Genomic DNA, 19,673 nt, shown 5'->3' with positions numbered 1-19,673 from the left:
GCAGCACAGCTGCGGAGTATTGTCATATTTTTGTAAGCTTTTTTTTTTCACTCAATGCCCCAAGAGCAAAGGTCAGAGGGACAAAAGAGTGATGACAAGAATTATCTTTTTTTTTTTTTAAATGTCACTACTTGACTCCACCCCCTATGGCCTGGCCCCAGGTTGGGCGGTATTGCGTCATTGCTGTGACATCACAGCATGCGGCGCGCTGGGGTGTGACAGTGGGGGCTACCAGCCAGTCTAATTTCAGGAGACAGGAACTGAAATCCTAGGTTATGGGCCTGCTTCTCTGGCGCCCTGCACTCTGCTGAGTCATTTATCTCAGAGCAAAGGAGTTGTAAAATGCTACCAGATCCAAGCAGTTGTGTAATACCACAGGCACCACACCAGAAGCAGGGCAGTGGATAATCTAGCCTAGAGGTGCAGATCACCTGATGTAACCTGTCTCCTTTGGGACCTTTGGTACGTACCTTTACACACTAATTAGCTCATTTAAAAAAACAAACAAACAACCAAACCACAGGTCACCTTTAAATTTCCTACAACTCATGGCACATGCCATCTAGTGTCCAGGCAAGGAATTGCAAGTTATTTAAGCCTGTCTATTTCACCCTCAGGAGAACAGACAGAAGGAAGTTGCTCTTAAGAAGTCTCCTTTCTCTTCAGGGAAGCACCTGCCAGTGAGGTGATGTGTTGAAAACACCCTGTGAAATGCCACACAGACTCTGTGGAAAAATCAGACCTAGCTCCAGGTAGGCTTGTGTGTGTGTCCAGGTGTGTTTGTAGGGGTGGGTGGAAAGGGGAAGGAGGTGGGTATGTTGTGAGGTTTCAGGTAACATGCCCACAGCACACATAGCTGGAGTGGCCAGGATACTAGGCTGCTGCTGGATTTTGTAAGTAGGAAGGGGAAAATCTGTTGCTGTCACTGATCTTGCCCTTGCTTTTGAGATGTTAAATTACCTTAGCACGGTCTGAGCATGCCAGCTGCAGGTGCCCATCATCATAAATGAAATGACCTACCTCAGTTTGATCTGGAATTGTTCTGTCTGGTTAGCTGTCATTTCTATTGCCATCCGAGCTATAAGCAGCTGCCTTAGACTGGAAAACACTTTTTTGTTTTTTTAAACATGAGTACAGGTTGGCCAGCACAGTCTCTGTTACGCCATTTCCTATCCAGGCAGCACAGACAGAGTTATAGTATTATTTTTAAGCACTGAACTCCGGCGGCGGTTGATTGATTTGCCAGTTCTGATTCTTAACTCTCTCCTAGGTCCCCTTTATCCTTTCCAAAGAAATACCTTTTCCCCTTCCCAGACACAATTTCATTTATAAGCTGTGGATAAGAGAGAATGAATTAGGAGCTATCAGGATCCGGATGACACATACAGTGCCTCCTGCGTCAGCATCTTACTGCATGTCTTCACACACTGATAGAGAGAGATTTTTGTGCTGGGTGAAAAGAGCTCCTAAACCAAACCCATCGGTGTGCATTGGTGAGCTGTTTCCCACCAGGTATCACCATGCACGGATCATCTGCCATCATATTGCCCCATTTTCCAGTTTTTTCAAGCTCTTCATGAGCTGTTTGCAAACTTCCCCGGGGTCTGATAACCTAAATTTGTATGCTCAGCCCTTTCATTAACACTGCCTCTTGCAGGTCATTAATAGATATATTGAGGAGTACAGCTCCCACTGAGCCATAGGGCAACCCATTCCTAAGCACTCCCCACGCTGAGCTCGGGCCATTTATTCCTATACCCTTTAACTTCCTATCTTTTAACCAGTTTTTAGTCCAGGACAGGTCTGGATATCACAGTCTATGGTTACCAAGGGTCCTCAATAGCCCCTTCTGGGACACTTTATTAAAATCCTTATCAAAGAGTTTTATGGATCATACCCAGCAGTTGTACACATTTTATCCAGTTTTGCTAATAAATGATAGCCACCAATTTACCCTGCTGGCTTGGCCTGTCACACTGCACTGATCAGACCAGGGTTATAACTCTGGCTAATGATTTTCTCAGTACTTAGGTAGGGCTCACTGGTCTAGAATTCCTGGGAGCTCCCTTAAGCTTTTTAAAAAGTTACAACACATTGATCAACTTCTGGTCCTCTAGGGTAGCAGCTGGTTTAACTCATCACTCAGCAACTTCATTTGCTAGTACCTTCAGCGTTTTCACAGGCGCGCTGTGTGATCTTGGTGATTGATGGTAGTGTAAGAGGCTGATCCTGGAATCAGAGGCCCTGATTCAGGCAAGCATTCAGGACTTGCTTAAGTCCTATTGAGTTGTGAAGGTGCCATTGACTTCAGTGGGACTTCAACACATGGTTAAAGTTAAGTGTGTGCTTAAGTGCTTTCCTGAATTGGGATGGATTAAAGTTTGTGTGTGTGTTTAAGTGCTTGTCTGAATCCGGGCCCCATGCTGCTCGGCGTGGAAGGTGGTAGGCTACTCTTATTAGCAAATGCTGTGCCCACTAGGGATTCATCATAGGATTGGGCCCTCATTTCTCAGGTTGTTCCATCAGCTCTTTATTGATCTCTCTGTCTCCGGTCAGGCCCCACCCCTCCTGCCTGGCAAGAGTAATCTGGGGTAGGTGTTTCTTTGTGGTGAAGATTGATGCAAAGAGCTAAATTAGCTCACCTGCAATCCCTGAGACCTCTTTGGCTGTTCCCTTAGTTTCCACAAGGTGCAGTCACAGCGCTGGTTCTCCAGAAAGTTTCTACCTCTCACATGCCTGCAGAATTCCTCTGTTATTGTCTTGATATCTTGGGCTATTTGTTCACCGTGTCCCCTCTCAGGCCTCGCAACACCTGCTGCAGGTAGTTCTGTGCTAAAAGGTACAAGGCAGTGGGGGATTGCAGAAACAGCAGAGGTTTCCACCACAGTATCCACCAGCACCTTGCTGTGTCTTAGCTGGCACTTTTCATCTATAGATCTCAAAGGTCTTTAACAAAGGAATTCAGCATCACTATCCCTATTTTACACACACGGAAACTGAGGCACAGGGCAGTGAAGTGACTTGGCCAAGATCACCCAGCAGGCCAGTGGGAGAGCCAATAATATTACCCACAACTCCTGAGTCCCAGTCCAGTATTCCGTCCACTAGGTTACATTTTTCCCCCTAATGTGCCCCAACCCTGATATGGAAGACCAGTGACTTCGCTAAGGTTGCCTGGCTGTAAATGACGGCTGAACTGGGTGTGGAGGGAGCACTTCTAGTGCAGAGAAGGTGCTTTCTGTGCATACCGTATCCTCCCTCTCATCACTGCTGTGGCTGTCTCCACTAGGAAAGTGGTTGAGTTGAGGCTGGGTTTAGGTAATGTGGCTGCTAAGCCCAAATCAACTTGGCAGCTTTCCCAGTGTGGATGGCACCCCAATATGCACCACTGTCATGTAATTAGGATACGTTTTGCACAAAGTCTGCCTTGTGAGGTATCATTCTAAAAGTCTTGATCTGTTAGACAGTGCTCTCTCGTTGGATTGTAAGTGCTATCCTCCTATGTGAAGTTATGAAGTTTGGCTTCATTGTGAGGTTGAAAACACCCACAAGCAGCAGCCTTTCAGGTACAACAGTAAAAAGGCCAAACAATGTTAATGGCTTATTGCAGAAATGTACACAAGCACAAGGATTACCCTGGGGACTGTGTACAATAGAAACCTCTCAGAGATAGCACTACACAATGGGAACGGTTTGCCCCAGGTCACAGCAAAAGAACTTTCCAGCAAGTGGGAAGAAGATATAAAATGGGGGAAATGACATCATGATGGGACCTCATTCTCCCTACAACACCACACCTGAAAACACCTGAGGAATAAAGACTGAACAGGGGGAAGTGATGGTCCCAGGCTAAAGAGATTTCTAGCCTGTGTATGAAAACCTGGGAAACCCAACCTGCAAAGCCAGGGCAGCTTGTGCCTTAAGAATCTGCCAGCCTGTTTTTCACTCAGGGTGAGAATTTGCTAATTCATATCCTACCTATCTAGTGTGTTAAGGTCAGTTTGCGGTTTGGTTTATTTGCTAGGTAATCTGGTTTGATCTGTTTGCTATCCCTTATAATCACTTAAAATCGATTCTTTTGTAGTTAATAAACTTGCTTTTGCTTTGTCTAAAACCAGCGTGTGTGGAAATCAACTCGGGGGAGGGAGCTGTTGTATATTTCCTCTCCACATTGAGGAAGGGGGCTGTACAGTTCTCTGTGCAGCACAGAACGGTATAATTTGGGGTTTACCCTTCAGAGAGGGGGAGCGTGTCTTAGGAACCGGAAAGTGCCCTAGCTGTGCCTTGCCTTCCCATGCAGGGGCTGGTTAAAGAACCTGTCTGCATGTAACTGCAGCTGGGTGTGTCACCACCTGTACGTGTGCTGGAGGCTGGCAGAGGGCTGGTCATAGCAGTACAGTGTAAAGAGAGTCCAGGCTGGTGGGTCAAGGGGGCTCAGTGGTACCCCAGTTCCTGGTGACACCCTGGCGGGGAACCCGTCAGAGCCAGGAAGCACCTTGTAGCTTGACTCAGCTGGTTGAATTCTAGCCAGGGCTCCTGCCTAGAATGAACGCAGAGTCCCTGCTGTCGCATGTAATTATCAGTTGAGAAATTGCAACATGATTTTAATAAGTCGAGAGTAACTTAATTTGCCCTGACATAACAGGCTTCCTATCAAAACAAACTGAAATAAAGAGCAGGACGTGCTTCGGGATATGCTACATGTGCGTTAGACACCAGGTGCTTTGCGGCGTGATGCGGGCAGCCCAGATACTCATGTCTCAACGGAACATTGACAAATACAGAACGGGAACCAGCCTGGCCCACCTGGGTGGTAGTGTTGTTAAAACACATATTAGACTTACCAGAATGTGTTTTAGACTTACGGAATGCTTGGAAGTTGCTGCATGCATGAATCTCACTTATAGCATCTGTACCCCATTATAAGGTCATATCTGAGCATTTACATTGTAAGCCTCTGTGACTGTAAATCACCAGACAGGAGAGAGACATTAACTAGGTGAAAAGCTGGTCCCAACAGAAGGAGTTATGTTCTGCCCATCCAGGAAGGCCCATGGACACCAGACAGACTAGTGTGGAATGTTAGAGGACAAAAGACTTTGTTGTTTACTCTTCCCTCCCCCCATGAAGGTGAGTCATGCAAGTGAATTCTTTCCATAGCAGAGGCTTGGTGCCCAAGGCAGAAGGGGGGAGGGGGAAAAAAGTCTGATAAAGAAGAAACTTTTTTTTAAATGCTGCTTGGACACCGGGGGTCAAGGATTGCTAGGCATAAGCAAAAGATCCGCAGTGGTTAGCCTGGGTTAGCCATAAAGGACGTATAGAGCTTGCTTATTCTAGAAGCCTCTATTACTTTTTGAAACTTAAGATGGGAACTCATTTTTGTGTGTATAACTGTTTACCTGCTTTAACCTTGTACATAACTCTCGTTTCCTTTTCCTAGATAATAAACCTTTAGATAGTTTATTATAGGATTGACTACAGGCGTTGTCTTTGGTGTGAGATCTAAGGTACCATTGACCTGCGATAACTGGCTGGTCCTCTGGGACTGGGAGTAACCTAAATATCACTGTGACCATTGGTGTAAGGGACCATCTATGACAAAGGCAGGCTTACCTGGGTGGCAAGATAGATGGGCGTACCCAAAGAGCCTGTCTGTGACTCCACGTTAAGGCTGTTCTAGTCCCTGAGGAGGTTACAGCTTGAGAACTGGTTGGTGAAATCTAAGTATAGAATTCACAGCCAGTTGGGAGTTTGTTCCCTGTTTCCTAACAGTCTGCCGGAGGTTGGTACCCACAATCTTGAGCCACTGCAGGACAGCTTGACACAAGCGTCTCCACACAGGCCTTCCCCTGGGCTGTACTCACGTGGAGCTCTTTGGGAATCTCAGCAGGGAACTGCCTGAGTGAACACAGCGTGAGTGCCCTTCAGATGCACTTGTATCAGAACTCCATCAAAGGGCCAGATCCTGGGATGAAAACCCAACAGATTCCTGCAGGGGGGCTGTGGATTGGGGAGTGCGGCCTCTGACCTCACAGGAAATCATGTGGAGGGGGCGGGATGGCGGGGTCCATGAGGATCCAGATCTGGGAGTACAGGGGGACAGGCCAGCAGTGGGAAGGGGAGACGAACACTGTCTGACACATTCACACACATGCCTGAGTGCTTCTCCACACCACACCGTGATGGGGGCCCTTTGTGGAAGGGTCTGGTGGCACTGGCTGGTTTGTGCTGGTCCAGGCCTGTTAGAGGGCTGCTGTGGGTAGAGAGCAGGTACAGAGGCACATGCCGTCTATGCACCTCAGCGCTGGTCACTGGGGGATCCCCTGATTCCTATGTAGGTCTTAGTCTTCCAAACTTGTGCATCCCTAAGTCCTCCAGAAGGTTTTCTTTGTTTGTTTTTGCAGGCCAGGGGACCCCTCCACAGCTGCCCAAAGGGATTTAGCACATCTCAATGCACACGTTGGCGTACTGTTTCTATCAGCCTGTGCGTAGCTGTGATGGCCCCAGACTGACAGTGCGTGGGAAGGGGGCTGGTTGTCTTGTGGCAGCTGGCTTGGAAGTGCAGGTGTCCCTGGCACACTGGCTGCCAGCTACCCACAGCCCTGGCAGTCTGCTAAAACAAACAGCAGTAAAATCCTCCCCAGAGATCCTGTTACAGTCTGGTAAAGGGATTCCCCCCCCCCCCCGCCCTCCCCCCCGCTGGCAATGGGAACAGCAGCAGCAGGCATGGATCAAGGCAGGTGAAAAGCAGCAAAAGTTCCTCCTTGGCATTCATCCCAGACCTAGGCACAGGCAGGCTCTTGAATTCAGTGACTCTGCAGCAAGCCTCCCCCATGGCGGGAGCTCATTGGCATAGCTGTGACCGGTGCGGGTGTATCAGGCCCACTGTTGCTCACAGGCGGTGGGGCTGTAGCAACTTCTTTTGTGCTCAGCTGGAGGTGCTGACGCAGCTGACGAAACAAACCGCAAAGCCCAGAAAGGAATGGAGTCGTGCATGGGATTGACCGTGATCGGCGCTTGTTCAATCCAGCGCTGGCTAAGAGCATATGCTGTCATGGCTCCTCCACTGGTGAGCAACACACTCACCTCAGACTCACTGCACCCCAATCGTCGTGGGACCCCGCACCATTACAGCACAGCTGTCAGTCCGTCTGCCCACCTGTGGTGTGTATGCACACGCTATATAGTAACGAAGGCAGACCGAGCAACTCAGGTTGCAAGCCCTTTGGGACAGAGACTGCCTCTACTTGCTGTGTAAAGTTCCCTGGCTCCTGGGCAGCTCTGTTAAATAAATCCTAATACAGGAGATGGGAGGTTAGACAGGCAGCTCCGCGGCTGAGTCTCTCTTCTCCTGGTCTGCATGTTGTTAGTGAGCGAGCACTCAGCGCTGCTGGAGTGCGAAAGGCACTGGGCTGCCCCCTTGGGCAGGGGAGCCCTGCCCATATTCCCACGGATGCATTAGCACTTGTCCATGCTACGTGCTCTGGTAACGTTCTACCCAAAGGAGCTGGCCTGCTGCACACACCCAGCCTGACTGGTCCGTCCAATCAGAACGACGTTTAAACATTTTGTCTCATGATCCTCACTTTCTAAGGTCCGGGGGAGGGGCTCTCCTGCTGCTTTAGAATGGGAAGGTGGCAATGGGAAGCTTCCCATCTGTGTCTATAAACTTCATGGTCACTATCCCAGTTTCACACCAAATCAGCCAGTCGTGTCAGCAGGGGTTTAAGGCCCACCGAAGTCATGGGGAATTAAGCATGTGCTGCAAGTTAAACATGTGCTTCCGTGCTTTGGCCTTGGGGATGAGTCTACCCCATCCCCTGGTGCAGCCCGTCTCTTGTACTGTTTGAGGACAGCGGTGGCAAACTCAGTCTTTGTTCGCTAAGTGCTCATCCTGCTGCTTCTTCCCTTTCTAAGGTCGTCGTCTTTTGATTCTGCCCTCGCAATACTTTCCATAGACACTAATTGTGATAGATCAACCTAGAATGAGCTATAACTACTATCCCCTGGGCAGTGTTAGGAGCGGGAGTGAATGAACTTTTCAGAAATAAAGATCCTATTTAATGCCAATAGCTCCCATCAGAAAGAATGAGGGGCAGGAAGTAGAGGCTAAGAGAGTCCAGCTCACAGCATCTGGGTCCATTGAGGTCTTGACTCTGCTGCTGGGACTGACCATAATGGGGCTTATTGGGTCTTGGACAGAAAAGAAAGTGGATTTGTGCAGCTACCGAGAGTGGACTTTGGTTACCCATGAAAACAGCCCTCATTACTGTGGGTTCAGCACCCTCCCACCTTAGTAGACTTTAACAGGAATCAGTCACTAAACAGCTCCTTATGGCAATCGGGAAGTTTGACATTAAGTAGCAAGTACTTTGAACTTCTTTTCAACTCCTTTGCTGTAATGCAATGCGCCCTGTTTTGCATGAGGAGTCTGAGCTGTCTTCATGTTTTATTCATTTCTTGTTTACACTGGAGGAGAAACCAAGCCATAAAAACCAGCAAAAACAGCCCACACAGCTCCATGCATTGTGCAGTCAAATCACAGCCAGCGATTTCAGTTGCCATTTCCAACTTCGTCTGGGTTTAATGTATGTATTAGCTACGTGACAGAGAGGTGTGTGTTGTCTATTGACTGGAGATGGACGCTTTTGAGCTCTGATTTCAGCTCTGACACTGATTTGCTCTGTGGCCTTAAGCAAGTCATTTTAATCTTCTAGGGCTCCATTTTCTTGTTTTTACCATGGGGGTAATGAGACTTATCTCATGCAGTGTTGTGAGGATTAATCGACCCTGTCTGTAAAGAGTGTTCAAGATTAAAAGTGCTACCGCGGTGTAAAGCTTTGTTATGACTATCAAAGGAACGGGGAAAGATGGACGTGTGGCATTTGGGGACCCACTTCCCATTGTTGATACCACTTTAAAAAAATAACCAACTCTACCCTGCGTCCCACCCGGGCAGTTGCACTATTCTGCATTTCCTGCCCAAGCTGGCCCGTGTGGCTGTGCACTGTACCAGCTGCATTCCCCCACAAAGGTACCTATGGTTCAGTGGTAGGGGAGCCGGTTCCTTTACATATAGGGCTAAGACCTCTCATCTGCTGTGCACCATGGAGGAGATTATACAAATGTACTTACTGGATAGACTGCCCGTTAAGGACATAAAGGAGGAACAGAGTCATAAGAGACATCCTCACCCCCTGCCTCTGCCTCTATCTCTGGCTCCTGGATAGCACCTCTCTTGGGCAGACACCTGTGTGTGTGTGTCTCTCTCTCTCTCTTCTGAGCAAAGTTTTAAGGCTGCACAGCTCCCTGGATTATACAGTGATGTGCCCAGGAAGCCAGACTGCCTAAACAGGCCAGTGACTGTGCTTTGCTCACTCTCTCTCTGAGGTCTATGACCAGTGTATTGCCTGCAGTTACAAGTTACCACACAGCTCCTTCTAAGCAAGCACTTTTATTCCTAAGGTGAAAGCATTACAGAGAAAACATGTAAAAAAAAGACCCTCTATGCATGTTAAAAACTCCCCAGTGACCACCCAGCAGTCTAGGGTTCCCAAGAGTCACGTATTACAAGGAACATGCCTTTTTAAAATAGAAAATGGCCTGTCCTGTACTTCATCCCTGTACAGCAAGAGCAGGAGTTGCTGAGTGCTGCAAAAAAGCAGCAAGAAATACCCCTCGTGAATGCGAGTACTTATTATTATTATTTTATTTTATTTATTATTAATTAATAAATAGCTGTAGTTGGCGGGGGGGCAGGGGTGCTAAGAAAACAGTCCCTTATTTTTGAAATGCAATGCTGGCAACCCTACAGCATTCTTATGGGCCCGGGTAGGTCAAGTCCTTCCAACCCATCCTCAAGGCTAGGGCGCCCCCTTGGGCAGTAGGGTCTGAGTGTTTGCTGGCTCCCAAAGGAGGCCCTGAGTCAGTTTAAACTCTGGCTATTTATTCTAACGTCCTTTATTTGTTGGTTTCTGGATAATCTAGTTTGAACTAGTACACGCGAGTCTCCCCAAGTGGTGGGACCTCTCTGTGAGATAATCACCACCCACTGGTTTTAGTTCCTGGAGGAGCTGTGAGAACCCACCCTCCACCGAGTAGAAATGGCTCCCCATAGAGTTGCAATATCTGTCGCGTTTCCCCCCTAGAGAGATTACATACTATCCCACCCCTCAATAATACATAAACTTAATACAGTAAGGGCTTTCAAGGTCCTTGACTGGCATCATGGGGCAACCCATTAACTTACTTACTGGACAGCATTTAAGCCATTACCTTTCCTCACTTCATATTTCAACGATGAATATAATAAACATTCTGCTAGAAAGGTAGCATGCATCTGCGACAGCTGTGACAATATCCTGGACAAACCTTAATGAATTAAGGTTAAGTAACTTAAGAGGCCATTGTATTAATACTGCAAATGTTTGTATTGTTATGGCATTGCATGGAACGTCTCTAGGGAGGAGACCTACCTAATGTAAACTGTGAGATGTGTTATGCACTTCAAAAGACTATTTTAAATGCTGTGAACTTTTAAAGGTAAGTGGACTTTCCAGGATATCTCTAGGCAAAGGTGTGTGCAAATGTAACTCCCTCGGTTATGCAAAAGCCCAACCTTTTGAAGCTGTGTCCTCAGGAGAAACCCAGTGTCTTTGAATTACTTAGTCACAGATCAAAGACCCAAGTTGTTTCAAGGAGGGACTAAACTTTTCATGGGGGTGCTTGTTTATAACCACCTTGACACAGAATGTGTAACCACAGGAAAGCACCTTGGTGAGGTTTGGAGGACTGTTCACCTGCCAGATCCCTTTGTGAAGTTGGAGTGATCCCCTGTAACCTTATTTGCATGCATTTAGCTGCTTTTAATTTTTTTTACGTGTTTTCTCCGCAGTGCTTTCACCTTAAGAATAAATGTGCTTGCTTAGAAGGATCTGTGTGGGCCTTTAACCATGAGCATTGACGCTCTGTATAGCCTCTGAGGAAAGCAGGCAGAGCAGGCCTGTTTAGGCAGTCTGACTTGCTGGGGCATTCACAGCATAGGTAGGGAACTGTGTAGCCTGGAAGTACCCAGGTCAAGAGCAGGAGAGAGAAAGAGAAATGTGGGTCTTCACCCAGGAGTGGTCACGTCACTCTTCTGGGCAGAGACCTCTAGCTCCCTCCCTCCTGACCCTGCACAGCTCCGTGATTTACACTGTGAAATCCCCAACAAGCCAGACTGCCTAAAAGGCCAGCCTTTGTATATTGACCGCAGTTACAAATGATCACACAGATCTTTCTAAGCAAGTCCCTTTATTCTTAAGGTAAAAGCATTACAGAGAAAACATTAAAAAAATACCAACCCAGTAGAAGACCCTACAGGCATGCTAAAAAGCTTATGAGAGCTCACCTCCAACCTCAGATAGCTGTCAGTCCTTCAGACCCCTACAACTAAGTTGTCCAGGTTGTTACTAGTTCTTCTCAGTCTTTAGAGCAGGAACCCGAAGGAAGGCTGGGTGGGTCAGCCATTTCGTTATACAGCCTGGGTCTTAGATCTTGGTCTTTCGTAATAGGTAATCAGGAAAAAATGACCTTCTCTTGAGGGCCTAGCTTCAAAAGTCTAGTTTTTTTTTCATAACTGGACTTGGGAAGTTTGCATTAATTTCCTCCCATCCCCAGGATTTACAGGAAATCCCCTTTACACGTATTGTCCCAAAAGTCCATACCTATCTGGCACATTCTCACTATAGTCCTTTGAACTCCCAGGTCTCACATCTGTCACATCTCCCTTCCCGCCCCATGCTTCTCCCAACCCCCCAGGCGAGATTACCTACAGTCTCAGCCCACAATAATACATAAACTTAACACAATAAGGACTTTCAAGAATCCAACAGGAAATTGCCATATCTGTCACAAATGTGTTTACAGGGTCCATGTTGTGTCCTGTCCACAAAGGGTCTGAGTCTGTTACAGCCCCACTTGGGGAAGCTTGGTTCTTTAGCGCATGCTTTTAGCTCCAGAGGTCCCCAGTTCTTCAGGGTATGTTGGATGCCATCACCTAAGCAGGACGCTGGCTCTCAGCAACAACTCTATTGGTCCTGCAAACTTCTGAACAATATTTTGTGCCTGTGGCTGGTGGTCTTTCTGCAGTGGGCGGTGGGCCACAGGGGGTCAATGGATGATTGACACTCAGGGCCGGCTCTAGGATTTTTGCCACCCCAAGCAAAAAATTTTTTTGTCCGCCCCCCCTTTTTTTTCATGCCCCCCATCCCCTCACCAACTCCACCCCTTCTGAACCCCTTCCCCAAATCCCCAGCCCCACCTCCTCCCCACAGCATGCAGCATTTCCCTCCCCATTGCTTCCTGGGGCCCCCACGACCTCCCACCCTAGCTCACCTCCGCTCCGACTGCTCCCCTGGTGTGCCACTGCTCCACTTCTCCCCACTCCCTCTCAGGCAAGGGAGGGCGGAGAAGCGGAGCAGCGGCACGTTCAGGGGAGCAGGCGGAGCAGAGGTGAGCGAGGGTGGTGGGGTGCACCAGGAAGTAAGGAGGGGTAGCGGAACCCTTCCGCACTCCAGCTCACCTCCGCTCCACTGCTGCCGCCTCCCGGAGCGCCCCGCTCGGCTTCTCCTCCCTCCCAGACTTACTGCGCAAAACAGCTGTTTCACGCACAGCAAGCCTGGGAGGGAGGGGGGAGAAGAGAAGTGGCAGTTGGGCGCTCAGGGGAGGCGAGCTGGGGCGGCAAGTTGGGGCCACTTTTTCCCCATGCCCCAGAGTCGGCACCTATGGTGGCCGGCGCCAGAATGCCGCCCCTAGAAATGTGCCGCCCCAAGCACCTGCCTGTTTTGCTGGTGCCTGGAGCCGCCCCTGTTGACACTCTGTCTCTCCACCCCCACCCCACCTCCAGTTTGGAGACTCCTGCTCACCAGAGGGAGGAATAGCTATTGTTTTCAATGAGTTTAAAGCCGGGGGAAGTGTTCTGCCCCCTCTTCCACGCAAGGTTTATAGTTCGTAAAGTGCTCAAAGATGCAGGTGGATGCAAGACGCTGCAGGAAGCCACTAGCATGATTACAGTACAACACATTAAAAATCCGTAGCATCCTAAATGTAAGCAGTAACATAACACATCACGCACCTCTAGCCCCTTTCATCCCAGGATCTCAACTTGGTTTGCAAAAGCTTCGCTCCCTTTCTGGGAGTTAGGAAGGCATTTTACAATAGGGTAACTGAGACAGCAAGAGAAAGTGCCTCACCCAGCGCGTGCTTGGGGCGGCATGCCGCGGGGGGCGCTCTGCCTGTTGCCGGGAGGGCGGCAGGCGGCTCCAGTGGACCTCCCGCAGGTGTGCCACCCTGCTTGGGGCGGCGAAATTCCTAGAGCCGCCCCTGGCCTCACCCAATGTCAGAGTAAATCAGGGATAGCACCAGGAACTCGGGTCTCCTGAGTCATAGACTTGGACAATGGCCAACAGGACATCTAGGTCAGATGTACGGAAGATGTTGTTTATGCCATGTGTATAAGCAGTGCTGTACAGTATGTAGGATGTGTCACATAAAGGCCATGAACCGTACCACAAAGCATTTATAATGAATGGGTGCAAGCCAGTAGGTAAAAACAGAAGGGTACCGGCCAGTGTAGCTGGCTGCCTTTTTCTATATGAAGTCTATAGTTTATGGTAGTAATGAGAGATGTCCACAGCAATCTTCGTGCCAAAGCTGGGTGCGCACTGGGCGTGGTCAGCATTCATTACCCACAGGTTAGTAAGGGCCTTGTCGTCTGTAGAGATTCTTGGTGTGAAACATCAACATCCCATGGCCAGCTGGGTGAAGCTTCTCTTGAGGACCCTTGGGAGATGCAGATAGACTCAGTCCAGGTCAGTTGAACCGTGTTTCATTTGGAGGGACGAAATAAAACATTGTGACTACTCTTGTGTTAGTCAACTAACTTTTGGTAGCCCAGGTAGATTAATAGATACCAGGCTGGGCAGAACAGCAGTATGGTTTCAGAGTGCTATTGGGTCTCTCAGACTGATGGGGAAAGGGAGATGGCAGCGTTTTTCTCTGACTGTGGAGTAAGACTCCATTCTAGAGATGGAATATTATGCAGCGGCTACTCCACAGTCAAGATTGCAAATGAGTTTCCATTATAATCCTGATGTTTTTTGCCCCCAACCTACTCCTCTGCCACTAAAATCTACAAACAAAAGGATATCAGCCTCAACTTTGGCAGGTTAGGTCTTGGACTGAGGTTGACGTTGTCTGCCAAATATAAAGAGAATTGGACGAGGGTTTCCAGAATTGTTACAATCCTTTGAAATTAGAGTCTTCTAATCTCCTTGCAGCAGAAAGAAGAAGAGAAATAAAACTTTATTGGACTCACCTAATTGTGTCCAGGACTAGTGATTAGTTTTAATTTTAAAAGTTAAGATTGTAAATGCTAACATCAGATAGGCATATTGGCTCCAATGCACTGAAAATAGGGTGCTGAATGACCTCTGGAGAGCTATGCTTTCATTTAAAAAAGTAAGTCTCTAGCTCTATGATTGTACTTTAGTATTGTGCTATTGTAGTGTCCCGGGGCCCCAGCAGAGATCAGGGCCCCATTGTGCTAGGGGCTGTACAAACACGTAGTAGGAGATGGCGGGCCAGATCCTCAGATAGTGTAGAGCAGCACAGCTCTGTGGAAGTCAATGGAGTGACCCTCATGTGCATCAGCTGAGGATCTGTCCTGGAATGTTTACTATCTAAATAGACACGACAGCTGAAGGGTGGGAGAAAGGGCTGCAGCAAGAACCAACTTACTGTCAGTCTCAACTGCACCTGCCCTGTATTGTTTTCCTGGGAGTATCACCCATTAGGTTAGTTGTTTCAGCAAGAAAAAGCATCAGGAGCAACAAGGCTCTGAACCCAGAGGTGCTGGAACAATTTGTGTAGTGGGGGTGCTGAGAACCACTGAATCAAACTCTAAACCCTGTGTATATGGAAACCACTTTAAGCCAAGGGGGTGTGGAAGCACCCCCAGCATCTCTAGTTCTAGCACCTATGTCTGAACCTGCTAAAGTCCATGCAGTATGTGTGGCACTAGCCTTCAAAATCTAAGACAAAGCCATAGAGAAGGAAACTGAAAATGAATTCTTTATAATCAGGGGGGGTGGGGTGGTTCCTTGGGGGAACCACCCCACTGTCCACGGGCAACAACACACCTCTGGCTGAGACGGGCTGGACTTGTCTCTCTCTGGAGCGGCTCCGAGCACCGTCCAAGGCAACACATGGACACCGCTGGTGTTCAAAGAGCCGCGAGTTCCTTATGTCAGACTCTGGAGTGTCCGCTCTGTTTCTGACCACTCCCATTTATAAAGTTTAACAGCCACTAACCACTGCCTGGAAATTCTTACTTCTGAAATCCCTTTGCAAGTGGGGACGAGGCGAGTGGGACAAAAGAGCCATCCTCGGTGTCACTGGCAGAAGGCGAACAGCTCCCAGCTAACATCCCGGCTTTCCTGAGGGTAAGCAACCCCATGGGTCTGTTCCCCCCTCTGAACTCTTACTTTTGGTTGGGTTGTGTCCAGGTCTTGCTCCTTGCCTTCTCGGGCTGGTTTCATAATGTTTTGTTACAGTGGCTTTGCTTTCTAAACAACTGGGTCCTATCTACCTGCGGATCAGGATTTGCAGAGAGGGAATGTGTCCGGTTTAGCGGGATTGTGTCTCTTTACAGAGCGTGTGGTTAGCGCTAGGGACTGGATGTCCTGTGGTCATTTCTCAGCTTTGCTACTGACTGGTTGGGTGAGCTAGGGGTAAGCCATTCAACTTCTGTGTGACTCAGTTTACCTATCCATCCGTTGTTGTTAATAGTAATTCCTGCCTAGCTCATGGTGGAGTCATGAGGCTTCATTAATTAATGTGTGTGGATGAAAGGCCCTGTAGCGGTGCCAGGTTTCTGTGTCACAAGCCTGAGTCATGCACTTTGACTTGGGTTCTGTACAGAGCGTGGGGTATGCGGGAGGCTGGAGAAAGAAATGCCAGCCTGGCAATGTGACTGAGATGAAGACCTGCCAGAATCACAGGAGAGAATTTGTTGAGCTGGGTGGGGTGGGGGGAGAATTCCCTGGTGTCCAGAAGCAGAGAGAGATTCTTAGTCTGTGAAAGCCCCATCGCTAGCATGAGTCCCCTTTAGGCCACAGGAAACAAACTGGGCTAACTCCCAGGTGGCTGGCCAATAGCTAATTATTTGGGGCTTGAGGAGCCACTGGTGGGGGAGCTGCTATATGGGAGAGCCTGGAGACTGGGCAGCTTGGAGCTATTGGGTGGCCCTACCTGCCTCCCCTCGCTCTGTGCTGCCATGTGACCACCTCACCTTCTGCTCATTCCCAACCCTTGGCTCAGGAACCATCTGTGACGCCAAGCGGTGGGAAGGAATGGGCACTAAAAATGGCAAAGTGGCAAAGGCGAGCAGGACTGGGCAGGGGCAGTGGGTCAGAGACCCTCAGCAGGAAAGAGGGGCCATCAGGATGAGGAGGGGGATCTTCCAGTGCTTGTCAGGAGGAGAGAGGAGGCCTAGGGCGATGTAAGAAGCCTTCTTCTGTTCAGTGAGTGGGGGGGGAAGGTAAGAGGAGAGCAGGGCTCCTGTATGGGACAGGGAGAGAAAAGCCAGGGGAGAGGCACATGCTGGCCCAGAGAATCTCAGCGCAGAGTGTGTGTGTTGGTGGGGGGAGCAAGGGGGGGCGGAATGACAAAAGCAAAGGGCACAGCCAGAGGCAGCAGCACTAATCTGACTGGGGGAGTGAGAGGAAACGGCCCAGTGAGGCTGAAGAGAGCTGCCCAGTGGAGCAGAGCTGGCCAAACCTGATTCTTGGATCAAAAATCAAAACTCTTAAGGGCAGATGCAGACATGCCTGGCTGAGCAAGCACTGCCTGGGGACAGGCCTGCAGACCGGCACTTGGCTGACAAAGCATCCAGGAAGCAATTTACCGGCTGCAAGAACAAGGTGGATCCAGAAAAGCCTCTCGCTGATCCCGCCACAACCCACCCCCGCCCGCATGCCCTCGGAAAGGCTGAGGGGCTGGCCCCATCTCACCCCCAGAGTATCTCAGCCACGTCCCTCTCCGCGGATTCCATTCTGCCTGCTGCACCTAACAATCCCTTTGCCCATTCTGCTGGAAAAGCTATTCACAAAATCCCCTTATCCCAACCCACCCCTAGGCGTCCTACGTGATGTGTCACGTGTGAGCTCTCTCAGACAGGGACTGTCTTTGTGCAATGGCTGTACAGGGCCTAGCACATGCTAAACAATAGTCACAGGGGCACGTTCAAACCTCCCAGGAGTGGACAGACAAAACAAACCAGAGCTAATCATAAAAATCTTCCTAGGAACCCTGAGAGCAGCACTCCTTTAACCACACTCTCTATTGCACGTGCTATTAATCGAATACAAGGCCCCAGAGTGCCAGCACTGGAATAGACACAGATGACAGGAAAGGAGGGTATCTTTGGCTAGGCCTTTCAATGGGGTGCCTGACTGGCAGCCTGCTAGTGGGGGCTAGAGGGACTGCAGTCGGCCTCTTTCCCCCTATGGCTACTGCCACCAGCCACACCCGCATTCCCATTTTCCCCTCTTTCAGTCCCTTGTTTGGGAACGTACGTTAAGCACCTGCGTAGGTCCCATTGACTTCAGTGACTGGGGGGGACGGATTTAAGCAGGTAGCTAAGGCCCAGATCCACAAAGGTATTTAGGCTGCCAGTGTCCATTGAAATCAGTGGCAGTTAGGCGGAGCCTAAAAACCTTTGAAGACCTGGGCCTAAGCACTTTTCCACTGGGGTCAGTGGGAGCCTTTCCATTGCCTTCAGTGGGCGTTGGATCTGTCCCTCAATCCCGTTAATTATTCTGAAATCTGCTTCTCTTCCCTGAATCAGGGCTGGACAGGCCAGCAAATAAATTACCTGCTGCTGTGGCACAATGGTTTTAAAAAACAAACCATCCAGCCCAAGAGAACAAAAGAAAGACTCAAATCCCAAAAGCAACAGCATTCTGCCTTCTACTTTCCCGGCAGCTTGCAGGGCTGGCGGGAGATGTCTGCTGAGGAAAGGCCATCAGATCTTTCCTTCGCAGCAGGACTAAATGAACCAGGAGCAACTAGCCTAAAGCCTGGGCATCATTTCTTGCTTTGTCTTCCTTCTTCCCATGCTTTTCTTCTCGCTTTCCTCCCACCCACCTCTTTCAGTCGCTGTCTCACTTTGTTTCTACTTTTCTTTTCTGGCTAGCGTGTGTTTGCTTCCTCTCCCTCGTGTCTGTATTCTCTCGCGTCTGCCGGCCTTTCTTAGAAAATCCCTCTCCCTCGCCCGGGTTTCTTAAAGAACTGGCAGCGTGAGGCGAGCTCCGTGGGGCCCCACATGTGGCCTGGGCTAAGGTTGACTGTGGTTAGCAGAGGCAGGCTCACAGGCACTGAGAAAGCAGAGTCCAGGAGGTGACCGGACAAGTGAAGTAACGAAGAAGGGGTTAATAAAGCAGCTTGATGAAATTGTCCAGCATGCAGCGTTTCAGCACATACAGCGCATGGCCTAAAAATCAGGAGTGAATAATGAACCCAGGCACCTGAAGAGCACTAACTATAAACTGTCAGGGAAAGTGATGGAAACACAGGGGATGCGAGCTCAAGGGACACCGGCACTTGCTTCTGGAAAGGAGGTATTGGAGCAGTCTCAGGGATGGGGCTTAAATCTAATCAACAACAGGCTGTGGAACAGTGTGGCTGGCAGGAAAAGGGTTAGAAGCTCTCCTTTAGCAGATACTCTTTCATCACCTGCCCGTCTTTATTGCGTGGAGCCCAGTCCTGGGGGCTAGGCTCACCTCGGGTTAATTACCCCATTAGAGAGGAAATCCAGGGCATATAAATGAAAGCACATGGAGTGAGCTACTCTCTATTGGAGGCTGCATTACTCCTGGAATGAGGGAGCGACACCGGTACTGAGATGCTCTTTGTTTACTGAGCTGTGGCGCTAGGGCCAGTGGGTTGGTCCTCTGAAGCCCTTGGCCTCAGTTTGCTTTGCCCTCTCCCAGGCCAGATAACCTTTTTATCTTTCTAAAATGTCTTGTCTCCGCAGGTTCCAGTCTAATGATTGCTTGCTTTCCAAAGCGCTGTCAGCAGAGCTGCCTGCTTCTGTGCCAGGCGGCTCAAAGACTGGCTGAGGTTAGCAAACACAAGTCCTTTTATGGCCCTGATACAGGAAAGAGAACTGCAGTCTGTTTCCTAAAAGGGGAGATAAGAGGAGCTGGTGTCTTTGGCTATGACAATTTGAAGAACTCTGAATAGTGGCCTCTCTGCTGCATTCATCTCTTTCTTGTCAAATCCTACATGGTTTGGGTTTGGATTTAAAAATCTCTTTCCAGCTCTCTAGGGAGAGCCTTGGGGGCTCCGGCAGCAGGTTAGCTCTCTGAGACCAGGATCAAATACTTGCCAGGAGGTGAGTGGCAGACAGATGTTTATGCAACAAATCATTAGGCTTTCTGAACACTGGCTTTCCGCTTCCGTCCCCCATCACACACAGCCTAGGGGTCGGATTCTGATGTTGCTTGCATGGGTGAAACGCCACTGGTTTGAGTGGAGTTGCTCTTGGATTATACTGGTATAAGGGAGAGGAGACGTAGGGCCTAGAAATCTCCAGCAGCTCACCCTATGTTCTGCCTCTAAGAGGACTTCAC

The 19,673-nt window shown here is 49.2% G+C and overlaps 1 protein-coding gene across 6 annotated transcripts in view; it reads left to right on the top strand.

Moving 5' to 3' along the window:
* The window catches only part of GGT1 (gamma-glutamyltransferase 1), a 97,472-nt gene that overhangs the window by 37,755 nt on the left and 40,044 nt on the right, over nt 1-19,673 (top strand). For 2 of the 6 annotated variants that reach the window (XM_039505358.1, XM_039505357.1), the window contains exon 2: nt 618-752. The exons of 3 other annotated variants lie outside the window; for them this stretch is intronic. In XM_039505358.1, coding sequence (XP_039361292.1) covers nt 712-752 — 41 coding nt within the window. In that variant the 5' untranslated portion in view covers nt 618-711. Of the gene's footprint in view, nt 1-617; nt 753-3,909; nt 3,952-19,673 lie in introns of those variants that run through there. One more of the 6 variants, XM_039505362.1, reaches the window with a different exon arrangement.

The sequence above is a fragment of the Mauremys reevesii genome, linkage group 18 (assembly GCF_016161935.1).
Source record: "Mauremys reevesii isolate NIE-2019 linkage group 18, ASM1616193v1, whole genome shotgun sequence".
Classification (NCBI taxonomy): domain Eukaryota; kingdom Metazoa; phylum Chordata; order Testudines; family Geoemydidae; genus Mauremys; species Mauremys reevesii.
The sequence above is the reverse complement of the archived record's forward strand: the minus strand, read 5'-3'. Positions and strand labels throughout refer to the sequence as shown.